This window comes from Mus caroli, unplaced genomic scaffold (genome assembly GCF_978045245.1).
Source record: "Mus caroli unplaced genomic scaffold, Mus_caroli_1 scaffold_1, whole genome shotgun sequence".
Taxonomy (NCBI): domain Eukaryota; kingdom Metazoa; phylum Chordata; class Mammalia; order Rodentia; family Muridae; genus Mus; species Mus caroli.
This window is the reverse complement of record NW_028227256.1, coordinates 137239877-137265250: the sequence shown is the minus strand read 5'-3', so window position 1 is coordinate 137265250 and position 25374 is coordinate 137239877. Positions and strand designations below refer to the sequence as shown.

The window sequence follows — 25374 nt, the reverse complement described above, 5'->3', positions numbered from 1 at the left end:
TGAATATCTATGCTCCAAATACAAAGGCAGCCACATTCATTAAAGAAACTTTAGTAAATCTCAAAGCACACATTGCACCTCATACAATAATAGTGGGAGACTTCAACACACCACTTTCACCAATGGACAGATCATGGAAACAGAAACTAAACAGGGACACAGTGAAACTAACAGAAATTATGAATCAAATGGATCTGGCAGATATCTACAGAACATTCTATCCTAAAACAAAAGGATATACCTTCTTTTCAGCACCTCATGGTACCTTCTCCAAAATTGACCACATAATTGGTCACAAAACAGGCCTCAACAGATACAAAAATATTGAAATTGTCCCATGCATCCTATCAGATCACCATGGACGAAAGCTGATCTTCAATAACAAAATAAATAATAGAAAGCCAACCTTCACGTGGAAACTGAACAACACACTTCTCAATGATACCTTGGTCAAGGAAGGAATAAAGAAAGAAATTAAGGACTTTTTAGAGTTCAATGAAAATGAAGCCACAACATACCCAAACTTATGGGACGCAATGAAAGCATTTCTAAGAGGAAAACTCATAGCTCTGAGTGCCTCCAAAAGGAAATTAGAGAGAGAACACATTAGCAGCTTGACAACATACCTAAAAGCAGTAGAACAAAAGGAAGCAAATTCACCCAAGAGGAGTAGACAGCAGGAAATAATCAAACTCAGGGGGGAAATCAACCAAGTGGAAACAAGAAGAACTATTCAAAGAATCAACCAATCAAGGAGCTGGTTCTTTGAGAAAATCAACAAGATAGATAAACCCTTAGCCAGACTCACTAGAGGGCAAAGGGAAAGCATCCTAATTAACAAAATCAGAAATGAAAAAGGAGACATAACAACAGATCCTGAAGACATCCAAAACACCATCAGATCCTTCTACCAAAGGCTATACTCAACAAAACTGGAGAACCTGGATGAAATGGAGAAGTTCCTAGACAAATACCAGGTACCAAAGTTGAATCAAGATCAAGTTAATGATCTAAACAGCCCTATATCCCCCAAAGAAATAGAAGCAGTCATTAATAGTCTCCCAACTAAAAAAAGCCCAGGACCAGATGGGTTTAGTGCAGAGTTCTATCAGACCTTCAAAGGAGATTTAATCCCAGTTCTTCACAAACTATTCCACAAAATAGAAACAGAAGGTACTCTACCCAACTCATTCTATGAAGCCACAATTACTCTGATACCTAAACCACAAAAAGACCCAACAAAGATAGAAAACTTCAGACCAATATCCCTTATGAATATTGATGCAAAAATCCTCAATAAAGTTCTTGCTAACCGAATCCAAGAACACATCAAAACAATCATCCATCCTGACCAAGTAGGTTTCATCCCAGGGATGCAGGGATGGTTCAATATACAGAAATCCATCAACGTAATCCAGTATATAAACAAACTCAAAGACAAAAACCACATGGTCATCTCGTTAGATGCAGAAAAAGCATTTGACAAGATCCAACACCCATTCATGATAAAAGTCTTGGAAAGATCAGGAATTCAAGGCCCATACCTAAACATGATAAAAGCAATCTACAGCAAACCAGTTGCCAACATCAAAGTAAATGGTGAGAAGCTTGAAGCAATCCCTCTAAAATCAGGGACTAGACAAGGCTGTCCACTTTCTCCATACCTATTCAACATTGTACTTGAAGTCCTAGCCAGAGCAATTTGACAACAAAAGGAGATCAAAGGGATACAAATTGTAAAAGATGAAGTCAAAATATCACTTTTTGCAGATGATATGACAGTATATATAAGTGACCCTAAAAATTCCACCAGAGAACTCCTAAGCCTGATAAACAGCTTCGGTGAAGTAGCTGGATATAAAATTAACTCAAACAAATCAATGGCCTTTCTCTACACAAAGAATAAACAGGCTGAGAAAGAAATTAGGGAAACAACACCCTTCTCAATAGTCACAAATAATATAAAATATCTTGGCGTGACTCTAACTAAGGAAGTGAAAGATCTGTATAATAAAAACTTTAAGTCTCTGAAGAAAGAAATTATAGAAGATCTCAGAAGATGGAAAGATCTCCCATGCTCATGGATTGGCAGGATCAACATTGTAAAAATGGCTATCTTGCCGAAAGCAATCTACAGATTCAATGCAATCCCCATCAAAATTCCAACTCAATTCTTCAACGAATTAGAAAGTGCAATCTGCAAATTCATCTGGAATAACAAAAACCCTAGGATAGCAAAAACTCTTCTCAAGGATAAAAGAACCTCTGGTGGAATCACCATGCAGGACCTAAAGCTCTACTACAGAACAATTGTGATAAAAACTGCATGGTACTGGTATAGTGACAGACAAATAGACCAATGGAATAGAATTGAAGACCCAGAAATGAACCCACACACCTACGGTCACTTGATCTTCGACAAGGGAGCTAAAAACATCCAGTGGAAGAAAGACAGCATTTTCAACAAATGGTTCTGGCACAACTGGTTGTTAACATGTAGAAGAATGGGATTCGATCCATTCCTATCTCCTTGTACTAAGGTCAAGTCTAAGTGGATCAAGGAACTTCACATAAAACCAGAGACACTGAAACTTATAGAGGAGAAAGTGGGGAGAAGCCTTGAAGATATGGGCACAGGGGAAAAATTCCTGAATAGAACAGTAATGGCTTGTGCTGTAAGATCGAGAATTGACAAGTGGGACCTCATGAAACTGCAAAGCTTCTGCAAGGCTAAAGACACCATCAATAAGACAAAAAACCACCAACAGATTGGGAAAGGATCTTCACCTATCCTAAATCAGATAAGGGACCAATATCCAATATATATAAGGAACTCAAGAAGGTGGACTCCAGAAAGTCAAGTAACCCCATTAAAAAATGGGGCTCAGAACTGAACAAAGAATTCTCACCTGAGGAATACCGAATGGCAGAGAAGCACCTGAAAAAATGTTCAACATCCTTAATCATCAGGGAAATGCAAATCAAAACAACCCTGAGATTCCACCTCACACCAGTCAGAATGGCTAAGATCAAAAATTCAGGTGACAGCAGATGCTGGCGAGGATGTGGAGAAAGAGGAACACTCCTCCATTGTTGGTGGGATTGCAAGCTTGTACAACCACTCTGGAAATCAGTCTGGCGGTTCCTCAGAAAATTGGACATAGTACTACCGGAGGATCCAGCAATACCTCTCCTGGGCATATATCCAGAAGATGTCTCAACCGGTAAAAAGGACACATGCTCCACTATGTTCATAGCAGCCCTATTTATAATAGCCAGAAGCTGGAAAGAACCCAGATGCCCCTCAACAGAGGAATGGATACAGAAATTATGGTACATTTACACAATGGAGTACTACTCAGCTATTAAAAAGAATGAATTTATGAAATTCCTAGCCAAATGGATGGACCTGGAGGGCATCATCTTGAGTGAAGTAACACAATCACAAAAGAACTCACACAATATGTATTCACTGATAAGTGGATATTAGCCCAAAACTTAGGATACCCAAAATATAAGATACAATTTGCTAAACGCATGAAACTCAAGAAGAATGAAGACCAAAGTGTGGACACTGTGCCCCTTCTTAGAATTGGGAACAAAACACCCAGGGAAGGAGTTACAGAGACAAAGTTCGGAGCTGTGATGAAAGGATGGACCATGTAGAGACTGCCGTATCCAGGGATCCATCCCATAAGCAGCTTCTAAACGCTGACACCATTGCATACACTAGCAAGATTTTGCTGAAAGGACCCAAATATAGCTGTCTCTTGTGAGACTATGCCGGGGCCTAGCAAACACAGGAGTGGACATTCACAGTCAGCTATTGGATGTATCACAGGACTCCCAATGGAGAAGCTAGAGAAAGTACCCAAGGAGCTAAAGGGATCTGCAACCCTATTGTTGGAAAAACATGATGTACTAACCAGAACCCCGGAGCTCTTGTCTCTAGCTGCATATGTATCGAAAGATGTCCTAGTCGGCCATCACTGGAAAGAGAGGCCCATTGGACTTGCAAACTTTATATGCCCCAATATAGGGGAATGCCAGGTCCAAAAGAATGGGAATGGGTGGGTAGGGAAGTGTGGGGCGCTATGGGGGCCTTTTGGGATAGCATTGGAAATGTAACTGAGGAAAATATGTAATAAAAATATTAAAAATTAAAAAAAAGAAAAAGAAAAAAAAGAATAGGGAAGTTATTTCTTTAATATTAATATTTATCTGTAGCAAATCATATCCAGTAAAAATAATTAGACTTTTTAAATCAGTTTTGTCATTAATATATTACACTTTCTTATAATTCTCAGAGAATACCATATTGATTTGGAGGCTATATTAGTGCTAGTATGCAACGTTCTTTATAAGGAAAAGGGTTACCGAAGCTTCCCTGTGAATGTACTTGAGATAGATAAACCTACTTATCAATGATTAATTGTATATTCTAATTATCTTACTTTTCAAGAAAGAGAATGCAGCGTTCCCACTCTAGACCCAAAACTGGTCGTTTCTCCCAGAAAAGGAAAATACAGAGTTGGAGATTTGTTGGAATTCTCCTGCCGTTCAGGACACAGAGTTGGACCAGATTCAGTGCAATGCTACCACTTTGGATGGTCTCCTAGTTTCCCAATATGTAAAGGTCAGTATGTGTTTTATATTTGATCAATTAGGATCAGAAGTTTATTTTTCTTCTTTTAATATTCCCCAGTTATCTAGTATGTTTATAATATAAAAATCCTCAGAGAAATTGACATCCATGAAAGACATTTTTTATGTGACTAATACACAGCCACATATTTATGACTTGAATACCAAACTAACTTGCTCCTATAAAAGGTTATCAATGTGTTTACACATGCAGACATGATGCCTGAGACTGAAGAGGTTTCTTTCATTTTGTCAGCATTATCATTAGAGCTGGTGCTTTTATAGCATATCCCTTCCCTCATATTGCATAGAGTATGTCCAAACATGCAAAAGCAAATTTTAATTAATTCAACACCAGGTATTAAACAAATTGAAATAGATAATAGGTACAGTGCTGATGTTTTCTACAATGTGATAACTGTATGATAAAATAGTACCAGTCAATGGGAAAATCATTGTAATCAACATAAAAATTACTGTGTGATTTGCATGTATCTTCAAGCTGTCAGGTTTACCAAAAATTCTTCCACCTTCAGTACATTTGCAATACTATTTCAACAAAAGTATTATAGCTGTGAAATGTAAATCTAGTGTAAATACCATTTACTTAGAAAAGTTTTATAAAAAGTGATATGGTAAGTAAACTTTAAATTTCTCCATTTCCTAACATTTTAGACTGTGAGATGGACACCTTCACTTATATTTATGCACTATTTCTGCAGCAGGTCAAGTAGCATCATGTACACAACCTCCTGAAATTCCTAATGGGGAAATTAATGGAACAAAAAGAGTTGAATACAGCCATGGTGAGGTGGTGGAATATGATTGCAAACCTAGATTCCTACAGAAGGGACCCAATAAAATCCAGTGTGTTGACGGGAAGTGGACCACCTTGCCTGTATGTGTTGGTAAGTACAAACATTAATACTTCAAAGATATTTTGTATTTGAAGTGGTGCATTGATCATAAGTACATTTTTGTGAAACATCTACAGAGGAGGAGAGAACATGTGGAGACATTCCTGAACTTGAACATGGCTCTGCCAAGTTTTCTGTCCCTCCCTACCACCATGGAGATTCAGTGGAGTTCACTTGTGCAGAAACCTTCACAATGATTGGACATGGGTCAGTTTCTTGCATTAGTGGAAAGTGGACCCAGCTTCCTCAATGTGTTGGTAAGTATGTATGCATAAAATGGATACTTTATAAAGGTTAATGTTTGTATTTTAGAAATATTTACTACTGTACAGTTTTGAAGTTAGTAGTCTTTTTGGAAACGTAGTTTTAAATAATATGAATCCAAATTTTCATTCTTTATAATCTGATGAATTTATTAAGAAGAATAGAAATCATTAATATAACCTATAAAAGTTTGTTCATTACCTTAAGGTAAATATAGTTGTTAATTATGAATTTTCTACATGTATTTTTCTATACTCTATTCTACTTTATTATTTGTTCAGATATCAGAGGTTTAATTTGCTTAATATGCCTGTAGCCACCTTAATATGACTCTCTCCAGTTTTATCTTGCTGGGCTATAGACTTAATGTTATGAGTCAAATATTTTTACCTTGACTGTATACATTACTTTCCTCCATATCCTTAGTTTTCTCCTAATAAATAATGTATTCAGAAGCAAATCAACCACATAGTCACCATGCCCCTTTGACCTTCTTTTTCACAGAACATCAGTTTTTGTCTTTTTGTAGACCTTCTTTAAGACGGGGTTAATACTCAGGCATCTTTACTGCTTGCATCACTCTCATCAACATTTTAAATGTTATACAAATTTTTCTAATTATTTACTTTCATTTGCACTATGTACATTTCACTCTAGATTTCAAATTATTAAAAATGTTATCCAGGGCCTATACTGAAATACCAAATTCAGAACACACTCTCATTTTTACCAAATAATTATAATACATAACATATTAAAAAGCATATATATATATATATATTACTTAACTCATAACACAACTAGAGCAATTTATTATCATAACTTAATATTGCTATATTATGAAATAATCTACAATGTGAAAGTATTTCTTATTGACTCATATGACGAGAATGTAAAGGAGACAGGTGGTGACTAAAAGCATCTAATTTCTTATACCAATTCTTTCATAAAATATTTTGAAATATTTGTACTCTACATAGTATAACTTAGATGTTCTTTTCTTGTATCACATCTATCAAAAAAGGAAATGTGAAGTGAAAATTTCTATATCCTATCCCCAAATTTTTATTTTGATACTTGTAACATTTTACTGATATTTAAAAATGGGAAAACAACAATTTGAACATTTTCACCACTTTTAATGCTATGACAAGAGTTGATCATGTCATAATCATAACTTATGTAGAACATCTGAGACACTGATTTTTTTTTATGCTTTTGTAGTTGCCTAGTACCCATGTCCCTTCATGACACAAATTATCTCTGAGACATGAAAGAATGGACAGTATACCTAGTTCCCACACTATAGGCCACTTCTGCATGGTAAGTCTCAACATTTTGGTTGGCAGAATATAGAGTGCTAGGCATAGCTTCATCGTGCATTTACGGTATAAATATTTGAATGTAGGAGCTCACTCATTTCTTATGTTTTTATTTTTATGGAAATATTTTCATATAGCAACAAATCAACTGGAGAAGTGTAGAGCACTGAAGTCAACTGCCATAGAAGCAATTAAACCAAATAGGATTGAATTTAATCATAACTCCATCATGAATTACAAATGTAGAGGTAAGCAGGAGTATGAACACTCAATCTTCATCAATGGAATATGGGATCTTGAACCAAACTGTATAAGTAAGCTTTTTGTTTTGTTTTGTTTTGTTTTGTTTTGTTTTGTTTTGTTTTGTTTTGTTTTGTTTTGTTTATTTTTTTTGTGTTTTTCAACACAGGGTTTCTCTATATAGCTCTGGCTATCCTGGAACTCACTTTGTAGACCAGGCTGGCCTTGAACTCAGAAATCCACCTGCCTCTGCCTCCTAAGTGCTGGGACTAAAGGCCTGCGCCACCACTGCCCAGCATAAGTAAGCTCTTATTGGCACTATCTTCTCATGAGTGTCCTAGCCTTTTAAAACTATAGCAGTAGAGTCTTTGTTTCATTAGTAAAATTTTCCTAGAATTTTATGTGTGAAATCTTATTCATACTATTTTTACCTCTCCCTTTCCCCACTCCAACTTAACTCTTCTTGTGCTCCCCAATTTCATATCCAATTTATGACCTCTTGTTGGTCTATATGTGTACGTATACATACATATATGAATAATATATACAAATAAAACTTGTATATATAAACTCAACCTGAGACGTCCTTTAGGTATTTCTCCTATGGGTATGTGCTCAGGACTAAGTTCATGGGATTGGATAACTTATTTGTTTGCTCTCTCATCTAGAGAGGAGGCTGACTATTCCACTGTAGACCTCCATTAGTTGCCTGTAGCTCTTCATTTAGGGGAAGGGACATATAGCATTTTCCCTATCCATACTAATATGTCAGTTGGTATTGTCACCATGCATATCTTGTTAGGTGACTTTTGAGATTTCATGAGTTCAGGTACCCTGCCCTATATGAAGATATTATCTTCTAACACATTTTCTGTCAAAATTCTTTTTAACCTAGGAGTTGATTTAGAAATTACAGCCTCATATTTGTTAGTGACCTGCAGTGTAAAACACAAACAATATTGATCGACATGGCTTTACTTATGTGTCATAATGGTCCCTTATCCTTATAGTTTCACTACATATGACTATTTTATCACAACACATGTGCTGTCACTCCTATGCTTATGCTGAACCATTATGTCATTCAGTATGGTTGTGTGCTCTGTCGACCTAACAATTTACTTAACTCTTCTAACAATCAGCTAACCTGGAAAATTCCAATTTATTTGACACCTTCCAGTCCATGTCAGTAGGCACCAGAGTCAGTCATTCTACTACTATTTCTGCTTCCCTATTTGTATTATCACTGTTGTTTGGAGGCCCTGCTTCATTTGATATTTTAAATATTTCTTAAAGACTAAACTTCACAGAAAGTATTTCTATGCCATTTCAAAATTAAACCTTCTACATGTGTGTTAATGGAGTGCACATATTGTCTCTGTTATTTTATCATTTGTTAGTATTTTGATTATACTATTAAGTCAGTAATTGGTTTTCTTTCCTGCATGGCTAGCTAGTTGTCCAAAGAATATAGAGAAACGTATTTACTACACTGTGTTGATTTATTTCTAATAATTCCACTCTACTTAAGCAGAAATATAATAAAAGAATGAAATTATTAGTAATCATTAAGAAAGGAGCCATTCACGTTTTGAATCTGAGGGATGAATCTGAGGTGTTTTGATTTTGTAGTAATTAAAAAAAAAACTTGTCAGAAGAGTGTTAATAACAGAACTACATTATACTGATTGTGAACCATAAGTTTTCACCTCTCTAGCTAGTTCAAGTTAAATGGAATGTCCAGGGAAGTTGAAATTTTGAATAACATAATACAAACCAATTTTGATCATACTCGATATTCTTATTGACAAAGAATCTTCGTTAAATTGATTATCAATTGTGATGACTAATACTTATTTTCTACCTAACAGAATCCACATTTCCTAGGAAAACAACTTCTGAGCATATCTGTAATGACAGTTCTTGTTTAGATCAACTGAGGGGGAACTATCCACTATATGTGTAGGTGACACCATTTTATGGGCAGGATTCCTGGCATAAATACAAAAGGAAAGGTTGACTGTGCATCCTGGTGATAAATACAATATGAACATCAGCTTAACATTTCTGCTGCCATTGTTTCCCTACATGAAAAGCTAACAAACTCTTCCTTCTTTTCTTCCTACTTTTGTTTCTTCTTTCCATCATTTTCTTCCTTCTTTCTTTATTTCTCTGCGTCTTTCCTTTTCTTTCTCCTTCCGTTCTCCTCCTTCCTTCCTAAGCTTCTTTTGTCAGGTACTTTATCACAGCATTGAGAAAAGTACAATTAGTATAAATATACTTATAGTATAATTAGTATAATATAATTATACATTAGTATAAGTAAATGCAAGTACAACTTTCACTAATCAACTGTTATTTATAAAATATTTTATGAAGATTTTTAATGTAATACAACACATTAGATCACAAATAATCATAACTCTAGAGAAAGATTCATGTGAGCTTAATCTTAGTAAATTATATTTAAGTATAAAATTCAGTTAAGATATTTTAAAGGCTAGAAATAATTGAAGCAAATTTTATAGAAAATAATATAAAACTGCATTCAAAAATAATGAGAAAATTTCAAAGGAGATGTAAGAAGTGCTATATTTAATTGCTATACAAGTGAGATATATAAGGACAAAAATTACATGGTCATAACTAATTTACTATTTAATAAAAATTATTATTTCATAATGTAAGATATTGGGTTTAGTAAAGATCTATGATTTTTGATGTTTTCTATGAAAAGGTAGGATATCCTGTCCTCCTCCACCACAGATTCCAAATTCCCAAGTTATTGAAACCACCGTGAAATACTTGGATGGAGAAAAATTATCTGTTCTTTGCCAAGACAATTTCCTAACTCAGGACTCAGAGGAAATGGTGTGCAAAGACGGAAGATGGCAGTCATTACCTCACTGCACTGGTCAGTATCTATGACTTCCTTTATACAATTAGAACTCAGATGAGGGGAAAGGTACTGAAAAACAAGGCCATACTATAAATATTCTGGACACATAATTCAAAAAGTATAATTTTATTTTGTTATGTAAGTTTTAATTTTGCTTGACTATTTCTTTGTGTAGAAAAAAATTCCATGTTCCCAACCCCCTACAATAGAACATGGATCTAATAAATTACCCAGATCTTCAGAAGAAAGGAGATATTCAATTGAGTCCAGGTGTCATGAACATGGAACTACATTCAGCTATGTCTGTGATGATGGTTTCAGGATACCTGAAAAAAATGTGGTAACCTATACATGGGGAAATGGAGCACTCCACTTCATTGTGTTGGTTAGAGTGACATGAAAGCAAAATAGTGGTTTTAAACAACTCATTACCAGTAGTCTACTCTCATTCAAGTCAGGAGACAGAATCATTTATATCGGCACATATACACAATTATATATTTTAACCATATATTTTTACTTGCATAATTCAATCTATGCTGCTTTAGTTGATTGTACTGTTTCTATTGAAATCTAGTTTTACTCTCACATTTATGTTTTTAGATTTATGATATACAGTCTGCAGACTTCATCTGCTCATGTGAATTGTATTTTTTTTTTTTGATTTGCCACCGAGTAGTAAAGTCCAAAATTTCTTTTTCCCATAATGTGCTCCCTACACTCATCCCAAAATATATGGTATTTTCTGAGATTATTAATTCTTTGAAGTTGTTTAATAGATTCAAAATAACAGAATGTGGTATAAGGAAGCACTTCTTACCTTCTTTATGATGACACATCTAGCCTGTTAACATTTCCTTCTATTACAGCTACATACAGAATTGATAATACAAGAATTAGGTTTCTATATTATCCCTCAAATGACATTTAACTGTTGTTGTTCCTCTTTGTATTCTGTTTTTTTGTCTCCCCTTCCTGGAATCCATAACTCCCAACCCTATTTCAGCATCTTATGGACACAATACCTTGCCCCCAGTCCCTTATGCTGTACCTAACCTCTGTTATTCTGTGGATTGTAATTTGGTTTCCATTGACTTTACACCTGATATCACCTGATGATACCTCACTCAGGATGAGTTTTTATCTATTTCCCATCATCACTGTGACATTCATGTTTTTATTTTCTGTGTGTAAATAATGTAGCAATTTTTTATCCACTCATCAAGTCATAAATATATTTGGAAACTTATGCAATAACTTAACACTCAAGATGAGCAAATTGGTAGTGATACTTTATTTTGCACTGTGTGGATCCACCACATATGCCAAATGCTACTATAGTAACAAGTCCCAGGCTAAATATCCACCTGGTGACAGAGTAAATTATGAATGTAATAAAGCTTTTGAACTATTTGGGGAACTGGAAATGAAGTGTCAAAATGCAATTTGGACAGAACCACCAAAATGCAAAGATGGGGCATCATTTTCCCTAATGTTTATTTGACAACTTAATTTAGTTATTGTACATTACTGGAAATAAACAAGCAGTGTAAATATTTTTTAATTTATTTAATTTATTTACGTCCCAAATGTTATCTCTCCACAGTCTCCCTCCCAGAGCACTTCCCCCCATGTCCCCTCTACTTCACCTCTGAGAGGTTGCGATCTTCCCAGGAGCATCAATTCTATGAAGTATTAGGTGCTTCTTTTCCCTCTAGGCCAGAAAAGGGAGTCCTCTGCTAGATATGTGCCAGGAGTAGCTAACCAGTCCCTTTATGCTCTTTGGATTGTGGCTTAGTCTCTGTGAGCTCATGTTCTTCCTATGGGCTTTCCATCCCCTTCAGCTCCTTCAATTCATCCCCTCTCTCTTCCATAGGGTTCCCAGACATCCATCTGATTCTATCTCTATCTGTCTCAGTCAGCTGCTAGTAAAGTTTATCAGAGGAAAGCTATGCTCGGCTCCTGTCTGTAAGCACAACATAGCACCAGTAATAGTGTCAGTTATTTGATGCACTCCCATGGGACAGACAGATCTCACGTTGGTCAGAAATTCCTTCAATCTCTATTCTATTTTTGTCCCTGCATTTCTTTGAGAACAATTTGGGGTCAAAAAATCTGAAGGTGGGTTGATATTACATCTCTCCACTGGAGGTCCAGTTGAACTATTGGAGGTGCTTTCCTCAGGGTCCCTCTTCCAACTGTTGAGGATATTGCTTAAGGTCACCCACATTGAGACCTGGGAGCCTCCTAGATCGTGGGTCTCTGGGACTTTAAGGAGGATCCCCTGATGCCTTGTGCCTGGCAGCTTCAGGGTTCCATTTATTTTCCTGGCCTTCTGAGCTTCTCTTATGTTTTACCCCATACCTGATCCTGCCTCTGCCCCCTTTTCTCTTCCCCTCCCGGCTCTCACCCAGATAACACCCAGATTCTACCTCCCATGATTATTTTATTTCACATTCTAAGTTGGACTGAAGCATCCTCACTTGGACCTTCCTTCTTGTTTAACTTCTTAGGATCTGTGGGGTGTATCATGGGTACTCTGTTCATTTGGGCTAATAGCCACTTATCAGTGAGTATATACCATTAATGTCCTTTTGGGCCTAGGTTACCTTAGTCAAGATGATTTTTTTCTAGTTTCACCAATTTTCTTGAAAATTCATGATATCCTACTTATGAATAGCTAAATATCATTCCATTGTGTAAATGAACCACATTTTCTGTATCCATTCTTCGGTTAAGGGACATCTGGGTTGTTTTCAGCTTCTGGCTATTATGAACATAGTGGAGCACTTTTCCTTGTGGTATGGTAGAGCATCTTTTGGGTATGTGCACAAGAGTGGTATAACTGGGTCTTCAGGTAAAATGATTTCCAATTTTCTGAGGAACTGACAGATTGTTTTCCAGAGTAGTTGTATAAATTTACAATCCCTCAAACAATGGAGAGGTGTTCCCCTTTCTCCACATCCTGGCCAGCATGTAATATCACTTGAATGATTTGAGAAGCCATTCTGGATGGTGTAAGATAGAATCTCGGGGTTGTTTTGATTTGCATTTCTTTAATGACTAAGGGTGTTGTTTTTTTTTTTAACTTTATTTTTTATAATTGGTCAGTTTCTTCCCCTTCCACTTCTTTCAGCTTTCACAAACTGCACCTCTCACCAAAATCCCCTGCTGTCTGCTTTCCTTTAGAAAATCATAGTTCTCCAAGTGATAACAGCCAAGCATGACAACACAAGATACAATAAGACAAGTTAAAAATCCTCTCATATTGAGGCTGGACAAGGCAACCTAACAGGAGTAAAAGAGTCCCAAGAGCAAGTGAAATAGTCAGATGTACAACTACTCCCACTGTTAGGAATATCACAAAAACACCATGCTAACAGCTATCACATACACAGAAGACCTTGTGCAGATTCATACCTTCCTCTTCTTTGCTGCTTAATTCTCTGTGAGCCCATATGAACAGTGCTTATTTAATTCAGTGGGCTAGTTCTCCTGGTGTCCTACATGCCCTCTGACTCCCAAAATTCCGCTCACCAGCCATCTTCTGTAGAATTCCCTGATCTTCAAGGGAAGGTATCCAATGAAAATCTCCAATTTAGACTCTCTCTTATGCTCCCATCGGCTGCCAGAAAAAGCCTGCCTGATGACAACTTGACAGGACACCCATTTTAGGTGTCTGAACTATCCAATCTTCAGTTCTTGGCCATCCAGTCAGTGTAGAGCTCATGGTCATTCGAGAGATGATACAGTTGTTAAGTGATAGTTCACTACCAAAGTGATAAGAGAAGCATTTTTAATAAAATGAAATGATACAGTTTGGGTGAATATAATAAAGAAATATGGTGGAAATTTTCAATAAATTTGCACCAGATTACTGGAACAATTGCTACTAAGTTGAAATGAATCACCTTACAACTAAAGATATTCATTCATTTATTAAAATGTAAATGTATAAACATAATATTTATGTAAAGCTTGAGAAGAGATTTTCCAAATGATTATTTTCAAATGTAAATATATAGTGTAATAGAATATCTCCATATGAGAAAAAAACATTTTATTTGTTAGCTTTCTTTATTTCTTACATGTTGCATTCAACATGTGTGAATTTTCAGTGAGTACATGCTAAATTTAGCTGTACAAGCACAGAAATTGTCTATTTTACCTCAATTATTTATTATTGTATATGAACTATATATTAAGATGGACATATTTAAATCATTCCCATAAAGAATCATTAGCCTGGTGTGGTGGCACATGCTCTTAATCCCAGCATTTGAGAGGCAGAGGCAAGCAAATTTCTGAGTTCAAGACCAGCCTGGTCTACATCATGCTTTTCAGGACAGCAAGGGCTATACAGAGAAACCCTGTCTCAAACAACAACAACAACAATAACAAAACCAAATAAAACAAAAACAAAAAAAAAGAAAAGAATCATATACTGCCTAGTCCAACAATCAAATCTCACTATTCAGATAATTTATATGTGAAAAGATTTTTAGTATGTTATTTATTATCATTTCATTTGTTACTTTGTATTTGGGTTCTCTGTTTATGGATTTTTTAAAATCTTTTTTTACAGTCCAGTCCTTATCCCCCAATTTACACCCTCTGAATGTTTTTCATACCTGATCATGTTCCCCTTTTCCCTTCTCCCACTCAGGTCCCTCCCTCCCCCTTCCACCCATGATTGCTTTCCTCTCCCTCCCAGGTGGGACTAAGGCATCCTCAATTGGGCCCTTAAGCTTATTTATATTCTTGTGGTTTGAGGATTGTATCCATACTTTTTTGACTAATATCCACTTATTAGTGAGTACATACCATGCCTGTCCTTTGGGTCTGAGTTACTTCATTCAGGATAATATTTTCTAGTTCCATCCATTTGCCTTCAAATCTCAGATGTCCTCATTCTTAGTAGCTGAGTAGTATTCCATTTTGTAAATGAACCATATTTTCTGCATCCATTCTTCTGTTGTGGGACATCTGGGTTGTTTCCAACTTCTGGCTACCACAAATGTGGTCACTATGAACACAGAAAAACATGTGCCCCTGTGGCATGCTGTGACATCTTTTGGATATATATGCCCAAGAATGGTGTAGCTGGATATGCAGGTATATCTATTTCAAGATTTCTGAGGAAAATCCAGATTGATTTCCACACTGGTTCTATCAGTTTGAAATCTCAAGCAATGGAAGAGTGTTCCTCTCTCTCTGCACTCTTGCCAACATGTGCTGTTACCTTAGTTTTTGACCTTAGCCATTCTGATTGGTGTAAGGTAGAATCTCAGAGTCACTTTGATTTGAATTTCCCTGATGACTAAGGACTTTGAACATTTCTTTCCGTGCTTCTCAGCCACTAAGAATTCCTCTCTTGTGATTTGTTGTTGTTGTTGAGTTCTATATCCAATTTGATAAGGTTTTTTTGGTTTCGTGGTGGTTGGTTTCTTGAGTTCTTTATATATTTTGGATAGTAGTCCTCTATTGAATGGAGGGTAAGTAAGATTTTTATCTAATTTGTAGGTTGACATTTTTCCTATTGAGTATATCCTATGCCATATAGAAGCTTTTCAGTTTGATGTGGTCCCATTTATCAATTCTTCATCTTAGGGAATGAGATATTGGAGTTCTGCTTAGGAAATTTGTCCCAGTGCCAATGAGTACAAGGCCCTTCCCCAATTTCTTTTCTATTTGATTCAGTGTTTCTGCCATATGTTTAGGTCCTTCATCCCCTTGGACTTGACCTCTGTGCAAGGTGGCAAATATGGATATATTTTCATTTTTCTACATACTGACTGTCAGTTAGAATAGAACCATCAACTGAAGATGCTTTCATTTTTCCAATGTATCCTTTTGGCATCTTTGTCAAAGATTACATGTCCTTAAATGAGTGGTTTTATTTGTGGGCCTTCAATTCTATTCCACTGATCAAAGTGTCTGTCTCTGTACCAGTATCATGGAGTTTTTATCACTATTGCATCTTGAGGTCAGGAATGGTGATTCCTCCCAGAAGTTATTTTCACTATTCTGGGTTTTTTGTTTTTCCAGATGAACTTGAGAATTGCTCTTTCCATGTCTTTGAATACTTGTGTTTTACTTCTGATGGGAATTGCAAGGAATCTGTTGATTACTTTTGGTAGGATGCCCAATGCTACTATGTTAATCCTGCTGATCCATGAGCATGGGAGGACTCCCTATTTTCTGAGGTCTTCTTTGATTTCTTTCTTGAGAGACTTGCAGTTCTTGTCATACAGATATTTCACTTGTTTGGTTAGAGTTACCACAAGATAATTCATACTATCTTTGAATGTTCTGAAGGGTATTGTTTTCTTATTTCACACTCAGTCTGCTTATCATTCATATAAAGGACAGTATTTGATATGTTTGAGTTAATTTTATATCCAGCCACTTTTCTCTAGTAAAACTATTTTGGTTGCCTATGTTTACTATCTTATCATCTGAAAATAGTGATACCCTGAATTCTTCCTTGCCAATTTGTATCCTCTTGATCTCCTTCTGTTTTCTTATTGCTCTAGCTAGAACTTTGATTACTCTATTGAATAGAAATGGAAAAGTTGACTTCCCTATCTTGTCCCTTATTTTATTGGGATTGCTTCAAGTATCTCTTAACTATTTGATATTGCCTGTGAGTTGGCTGTATATTGCTTCTATTTTGTTTACATACGAGCCTTGAATTCCTGATTTCTCCACTACTTTTAATATGAAGGGGCGTTATATTTTGTCAAATGCTTTTTCAGCATCTAATAAGATAATCATGTGATTTTTTTCATTCAGTTTGTTTATATAATAGATTATGTTAATGGATTTTGTATATTTAACCAATCTTGCATCCCTTGGATGATGCCTACATAATCATGGTGAATGATGGCATGGATTCAGTTTGCTAGAGTTTTATTGAGTAATTTTGCAAAATTGGTCGATATTCTCTTTTTCTTTTTTAATCCTTGTGTGGTTTAGGTATCAGTTTCCACATGTATGTGGTTTTTCTGTTGATTTGGTGTTACTGAAGACCAACCTTAGGCCAAGGTGATCTTATAGGATGCATGGTATTATTTAAATCTTCTTGTATTGGTTGAGGCTTGTTTTGTGATTCATTATATGGTCAATTTTGGAGAAGGTACCATGAGGTGCTAAGTAGAGGGTATATTTCTTTGGTTTTAGGGGAATTGTTCTGTAGATATCTGTTAAATCCATTTGGCTTTTAATCTCTGTTAGTTTCACTGTGTCTCTGTTTAATTTCTGTTTCAATGACATGTCTGTTAGTGAGAGTGGGGTATTGAAGTGTCCCACTATTATTGTGTGGAGTTCTATTTATTTTTTTGAGCTTTAGTAAAGTTTCTTTTATGAATGTTGGTGGCCTTGTATTTGTGGTATAGTGGTTCAGAATTGACAGTTTCTCTTGGTGGATTTTTCCTTTCATGAATATGAGGTATCCTTCCACAGCTCACTTGATTACTTTTGAACTGAAAGTCTATTTTATTGGATGTTATGATCACAATACATGTTTTTGTCTTGCGAACAGGTGCTTAAAAGACTTTTTTTTCCAGCCTTTTACTTGAGGTAGTGTCTGTCTTTGTAATTGGGGTGTATTTCTTGTATGCAACAAAATGTTGGATCCTGTTTGCATATCTAGTCTGTTACCTTATCTTTTTATTGGAAAATTGAGCCCATTGATTTTCAGAAATATTAAATCAGATGATTGTTAGTTCCTGTTATGTTGTTGAAGAAAACATTCTATGTGTATAATTCTCTCCATTTTGTTTTGTTTTGAGATGATGAATATGTTGTTTTTTTTGGTGAAGGTACCCTCCTTGTGTTTGAGTTTATCTTTTAGAAACCTCTGTTGGACTTGGTTGATAGATAGATATTGTTTGAATGTGTTTTTGTCCTGGAATATTTTGGTTTCCCCATCTATGTTGAATGGGAGTTTTGCTGAGTATAGTAGCCTGGGTTGGCATTTGTCTTCTTCTAGGGTCTACATGACATATGTCCATGCTCTTCTGGCATTTGGTGTCTCCGTTGAGAAGTCTGGTGTAATCTGACCAGTCTGCCTTTGTGTGTTACTTAGCATTTGCAACTTACACCTTTTAATATTTTTTTTTGTCATGTGCAATTAATGTTCTTGAATATTATGACATGAGAGGATTTTCTTTTCTGGTCCAATCTATTTGTTGTTCTTTAGGCTTCTTCTATATATATGGCCATCTCTTTTTATAGGTTGGGGAAGTTTTCTTCTATACTTTTGTTCAAGACATTTGAACGTCCTTTGTACTGGAAATCTTTGCTCTTCTTTATTTCTATTATTCTTAGATTTGGGCTTTTCATTGTGTCCTGAGTTTTCTGGATGTTTTGGGTTAGGAGTTGTTTTATGTTTTGATATTTTTTGAAGGTGTGTCCATAACTTTTTTTTAATTCAAAATTTTCTTTATTTACATTTCGAATGTTATCCCCTTTTCCAGTTCCCCTCCCTCCCCTAGAAATCCCCTATCCCACTCCCTCCCTCTGCTTTGATGGGGGAGCTCAATATCTTGTAAGGTATCTTCTACACCCGAGATTCTCTCTTATATCTCTTGTATTCTCTTGGTCATTCTTTCATCTGTAATTTCTGACATCTTTCCTAGGGTTTTCCAATTCACAGGTTGCCCACATTTGTGTTTCCTTTATTATTTCTACTTTTATATCTTGGACCATTTTGATCAACACTTTCACTTGATTGTGTGTTTTATCCTATTTTCACTAAGGGATTTATTTGCTTCTACCTGTTTACATGTGTTTTCTTGTATTTCTTTCCATGACTTATTTATGACTCTATTATCTTTATGAGATAAGTTTTTAGGTCAGCTTCGTGATTTTCAGGTGTGTTGGTACATCCAGAGCTTGCTGTGGTGGGAGAACTATGTTCTGATGATGCCAAAGTTTATTGGCTTCTGTTGCTTATGGGCTTATGCTTGATTCTAGCAACTCAGTTATCTCTGGTGTTAGCTGTACTGGGGATGTCTGTCTTGATCCTGACTCTTGTGTCCTTGGATTGCTGGTAGGCTTGTGTCCCTCACTGTAGCAGACATCATGTGAAGCCTTCAGAATGTGAGGTCTTCATAGGGGCATGTACACTGGTGAAATTCTGCCCTGGCTGCAGTGGCTCCCATGGGAGGCCTTCAGACTGTGGGATCTTCATAGCAGCAGACAAGCTGCTGATCTGTTGCCCTGGCTGTAGCAGATCTCCTAGATGGCCATCAGACTGTGGGTTCTGTTGCTCAGTGTACAGCAGAACTCATGGGAGGCTTTCAGACTGTTTGGTCAGGTATCCTACATGTAGCAAAACTCCTGGGAGGTCTTCATACTGTAGTGTCTTTAGAGGAGCAAACAAGGTGGTGATCTGCCTCAGCAGAAGGTGCAGGCTAGAAGGGGTGTGAAATTCAGGGGGCTGGGGGCTTGGGGGTGATGAATCCTGAGTCTGCTTGGGCCCTCGAGGTCACCATCTGCTGCAGTTGTTTTGGAGGTTCCCTTACCTGCATATAGCAGAACTCATCAGAAGCCTTCAGGCTGTGATGTATTCAGAATAGCAGCCAGGCTTTTCTGGATTTCTTTCTGTTTTTTCACCTTGTTTTGGAGGAGTGGTTCTCAAAAATGTAATAGAAATATGCATTTTTAATTCCTTTTGTATACACAATCTGAGTATTCTATCTCTAATTGTTTTCTAACCCGCTGATCCTAAAGTCACCATACCTGTTTGTATATGTATCATCATTAATTAATGCTGACATTTTATATTCCAATGTGTAAGTAGAAACTGAACTTCCCTTCAAAATCCAATTGTGTTTCCCATTTCCTCAAGTTTCCTTACTGATTCCTTCAGAGTTTTCTCTTACATATATTAAATGCCATTCTTTTTTATTTTCATTTTTTTCAAAGTCCTTGTTTAATTTATTTACTCCCTTCCTCGTATTGTCCTTTAAAAAAATCCCGTTACTTTGATTTTCATGATTATTTATCATAGTTTTTCTTTCTTTTTATTATTGTATTCATTTACATTCCAATTATAGGCCCCTTCCCCCAAAGTTCTTCACTCCCTCCACCCCCTTACCTTTGCTACTGAGAGAGATCTCCCCCATACACCCACCTACACATACCTTACTCCTACCAGCATCTATCTTCCCTGGTGCATCAAGTTTCTACAGGATTTGGCTGATCCTCTCCTATTGAGGTCAGACAAGGCACTCCTCTGCAACATATGTACCAGGGGCCATGGACCAGTCCATGTATATAGTTTCTTTGGTGGCTTAGTCTCTGGTAGCTCTGAGGAGTTCTGGTTAGTTTTTACTGTTGTTCTTCCTGTTGGTTCACAATACCTTTCTACTCCTTCAATCCTTCTCTTAACTCTACCATAGATATCCCAGACCTCATTCAATGGTTGGCTATAAGTATCTTCTTCTGTTTTAGTCAGCTGCTGGTAGAGCCTCTGATGGGACATCCATGCTAGGATCCTATCTGCAAGCACAACAAGGCATCAGTAATAGTGCCAAGTTTTGGTACCTGTGCATATGATGGATCCCAAGTTGGGAGGGTCACTCGATGGGATTTTCTTCAGGCTGTTCTCCATTTGTATCTCTGCATTTCCTTTAGACAGGAACAATTCTTAGTCAAACATTTTTAAGATGTTTGGGTGATCTCATTCCTCAACTGAGGTCTACCTACTGGTGGTCTCTTTAGGTTCTATCCTCTCATGGTTAGATATTTTAGCTACGCTTTTTTGATGTGAATATCATGAGCCTCATATATCCTTGTTGTCTTTAATTTCTAGAGATTGCCAAGATCCACAAGCAACATATTTCTAGTCATTCTCCTGCCCCTCTAGGATTCTTTCCCGTTTCCTCCCATATCTGATACAGCCCTTCTTCTTTTCTCTCCTCTCCCCCTCTCCCATTTATGTCCCTCCCTCCCTCTGTCTCCTATGATTATTTTATTAACACTATTCCTAAATGTTTGGTTTTACTTGAAACACAAACCTAGCTTTATGAATATAAAGATCATCTACTATATACCCCTAATTTTACAGTTAAATTTCTCCTAATCTTAATTTACATTTTTATTTATGTCATGAATTTTGGTAGTTATTCCCTAGGAAGAACTCTCTGATGGAAATAAAACCCCTTCATATTATTTTTTGGATAATGTCTTCATTAATATCTTTATTCAGAAGGCTAGCACCACAGGATATGGAACTTAAGGCTGACACTCATTTTTTTTTTTCCTGTGGTTTGCATGGTGACGGATAGGAGACTCTTTCTCTTTGATCTTGGTCCAGTGTGGTTGATAATGACTTTCTATTGACTTTTTCCAAGATGTTTTCTTTAGGCAGTTTCAGTAGATTGCTAGGTAGGATCTTCATGGGACATGTCCTATTTGAGTTTATTCAGTTCTTGAATATGAACATTCATGCATTATGACCAGTTTTTTTCCTTTCCTTCACATTAAAACATTAATTTTGTTTTAATTTTGAATGTTTTATTTTTACATTAACATTTTTGAGTTTGGTTCATTTTCATGATGGTCCTTTTGAGATCTTACTAAACAGAATCAGTACTTTTGATTTCAGACTTTTCCTGTGTCCTCACAAGGGCACTCAGGGTCTAAAAGAAAAACATATAGCACAATATCATACAGTTAGATGAGTTTTGAATTTCTTTGCTAGAATTTTTAATGTCTCATCTCTTCATGTAATATTTACTAAAAATACTATGTCCAAGCATTTCAAATATACTTAGCAAAAGTATATCATATAAATGTCTGTGCTTATTTTGACCCTATCAGAAACCCAGAAAGCCTCATTAGCCTTCCGTAGCATTATACACTTTAAAGTCTTCTTTAGAAATGTATATCTACAAAAATGATAGAGAGTGGGAATATACAGGGTCATATATGATCTAGATTTCTTTAATAGCATTGTCTATCTACATTGGCATCTGTGTGTTCAGAAGCTGTTAAGATATTTACTAGTACTTGAAGGCTTCAGAGCAGACATGTCTGCTGTAGTTAAGTAAGGGCTTTAGGTGATAATGAAGAACTTGTAACTCTCAGTTTATATGATTAATCTTTCTTCAAGTAATCATTTATTTAGCCAGAAATCACTAAAGTCTTGTTTAATACTGTATTCTTTTTGGTTCTGCTTGAGCCTGTAATTTGACTTGATTTTCAAACATTCAAATGTTGTCTCCTTAGACTCAACAAGGACATGTGGACCTCCTCCACCTATTGACAATGGAGACATCACCTCCTTGTCATTACCAGAATATGAACCATTATCATCAGTTGACTATCAGTGCCAGAAGTATTATGTACTTAAGGGAAAGAAGACAATAACATGTAGAAATGGAAAGTGGTCTGAGCCACCAACCTGTTTACGTAAGTACCTTATTCTCATAGATTTAGGAGATTTTGTTTTATATTATGGATATTTTTCTGTTAATAATAGCACATTCACAAAATACAAGTACTGTTTTGTTTGTGCTTCAGTGCCAAACAATAGCATATGATAAAAACAAGATTATTAGATTCTTTTTATAAAAACCACCTGTCAAATAAAATTGTGAATGTTATTCTTTATAATTAATTTTTTACTAACATGTATTAATGTACACAAAACTAGGCACCAGCATGATATTCTATACCTATTGTCCTAGCCAGTGTTCTAATACTGTGAAGAGACACTATGACCATGGCAACTCTTAGAAAAGAAAGCATTTGTTGGGAATAGCTTATAATTTCAGAGATTGAGACAACTATCATGGCACAGAGGTAAGCATGATGGAGGAGAAGTAGTTGAGCATTATACATGTGACCCTAGGCAGCACAAAGAGATAGACATTCTTCTTCTAATAAGACTACACCAACTCCAACAAGGTCATATCTCCTAATTTTTTATTGAGTATCAACAGTACCCAATGAATAAGCAATATGTGAGCCCATGGAATCCATTTTTTTTTAAATCAACCTATATACATCTGGTATTAAATCCATACAACATGTGCCACTCTTAGACAAGACAACTAATTTTTATTAGTCACTGTCATGCATTTTACAGATAGTTTAGTCTATTTTTTCATTCTGTGAAAAAGAACACAAAGTAGTGTTCTTTGTTTTGTTTAGTTCACTTACTGTCCTCCAATGCCTTTTTCTAACCAAAATAATCTTTAATATCTGAACAAAATTTCACATTTAATTCTACCACATTGTCTTTGTAAATTTACCAATTGGTATTAGTTCAAACCATTTTTTCATCTTATCTACAGTCATGTAGCAGTTTGCAATAAACATACCTGCATGTTGCAGAGGTTTATTTTATTTCCTTTGAGTAAGTACAAAAAAAGCACATAGCAACAATATATGTACAATCTATTTTTAAAATTTTTAAGAAATCTTAGTTTTCATCTATAGTAATTTCACTTAGTCACAGTCCCATCAACAGCTTATGAGTTTTTCACCACACATTCATGATCATTTGTAATTATAAGGGCTACTTTCTCTAATGCTTTTCTGAGTGACAAGGCATCTTACTATAGCTTTGGCAAAAAAAATTAAGAGCTAATGATATTTTTTTTGGTATAGAGCAGGATTTAATCAATATTTGTTACATAACAAATATATATACACATACATATATACATAGTATGTACACTCACACACACACACACACACACACACACACACACACACACATATATATATATATATATATATATATATATATATATATTTGCTTAATACATGTATTTACTCATTACCTCTGAGAAAGGGGACCTGTTCACTGGCTCTGCTTGGAAGATGAGTTACACATTTTTCATCAGTTATAGCTGAAACATTCCAGTTTGGGAATCTGGGTCAAGCTATATCACTGTGCATTAATTAATTATAGGTTGTGATTCCAGAAACCTGTGGAAAGATGAGAAAATAGTCCAGAGGCTGCAGTTTCCCTCAGCAACAAATTTGCCTTAGTTGACTTCCAAATGCATGGATCTTCACAGATCACACAGATGATACATGTAACCTACCTTCAATGAAGTCATTATGATGGTTAATCTTATTTGTGGGCCTGATGAGATCTAGAATAATATGGGTCCTGTGCCTCTGGGCATACCTGTGAGGGACTGTCTGTATTAGGTTAAGTGAGATAGAAAGATCCGTCTACTGTGGGCAGCACCATTCCTAGGCCTAGAATCCTGTATTATATTAAAAAGGGGAGAGTAAGCTAAGAAGAAGCGTTTGTTCACTCTTTGCTCTCTGCTTTTTGATTGAGTATGTAATGTGACTGATGCTTCAAGCTACTGCTGGTGTGACTTCCCTACCAAAACCAAAACCTCTACTGTTAGCCCAAATAGACTTTCTCCCTTGATTTGGCCATATCAGAGTGTTTAATCAGGATAACAGGAAAAAATTGAAACTGTGGCTCTGCTCTACCCACCCTTCTACTCTCCATGCCTTTCTAGAGAAGGGACCAAGGAAATCTACTTAATGATCTTGATCCAGCATCTGATTCACATACTAACAGCTTTGATAGAACTGAAGTCTGGGATGTACAAATGGCTGTACTCATTCATGACCCACCAACTATCTCTTGGTCAGTTCGAGATTCAAGGCACTCAGCACCTAAAAGAATAATCTTACTTGCAAGTGGAAAACCACGAGTCTGGGCCCTGCTAGAGATGAAAGGAATGGAGAATGTGAGGAAGTTGCCAGTCACACTGTTAGGAGAAAGACACATGTATAGTCCAAGCCAAGCAGAGGTAGAAGTTACTAAGCCACTCCCTACATTTGCCTGCTTTATTGCATTTATTTTTTTTTATTAGGTATTTTCCTCAATTACATTTCCAATGCTATCCAAAAAGTCCCCAATACACTCCCCCCGCCCCCAGGCTAATGATATTTTAAGGGTTTTTCATACTCAGGTTCTTGTGTATTTTTTTGAGAAGTATCTATAAATTTATATAATTTTAGTTGGCTTATTTTTCTTTTAAAATGCATTTTTTCACAGTCTAGTTACAGTTTATTTAAAAGGTATCAACAAACTGAA

At 36.0% G+C, this 25374-nt stretch overlaps 1 protein-coding gene across 1 annotated transcript in view; it reads left to right on the top strand.

Moving 5' to 3' along the window:
• LOC147006142 (complement factor H-like) overlaps window positions 1-25374 on the top strand; it is a gene marked incomplete at its 5' end in the record, with an annotated part of 36354 nt that overhangs the window by 9180 nt on the left and 1800 nt on the right. Inside the window, 6 exons of the mRNA XM_085834650.1 lie at window positions 4463-4636; window positions 5367-5552; window positions 5639-5818; window positions 7285-7461; window positions 10125-10301; window positions 22527-22709. Coding sequence (XP_085690776.1) covers window positions 4463-4636; window positions 5367-5552; window positions 5639-5818; window positions 7285-7461; window positions 10125-10301; window positions 22527-22709 — 1077 coding nt within the window. The remainder of the gene's footprint in view (window positions 1-4462; window positions 4637-5366; window positions 5553-5638; window positions 5819-7284; window positions 7462-10124; window positions 10302-22526; window positions 22710-25374) is intronic.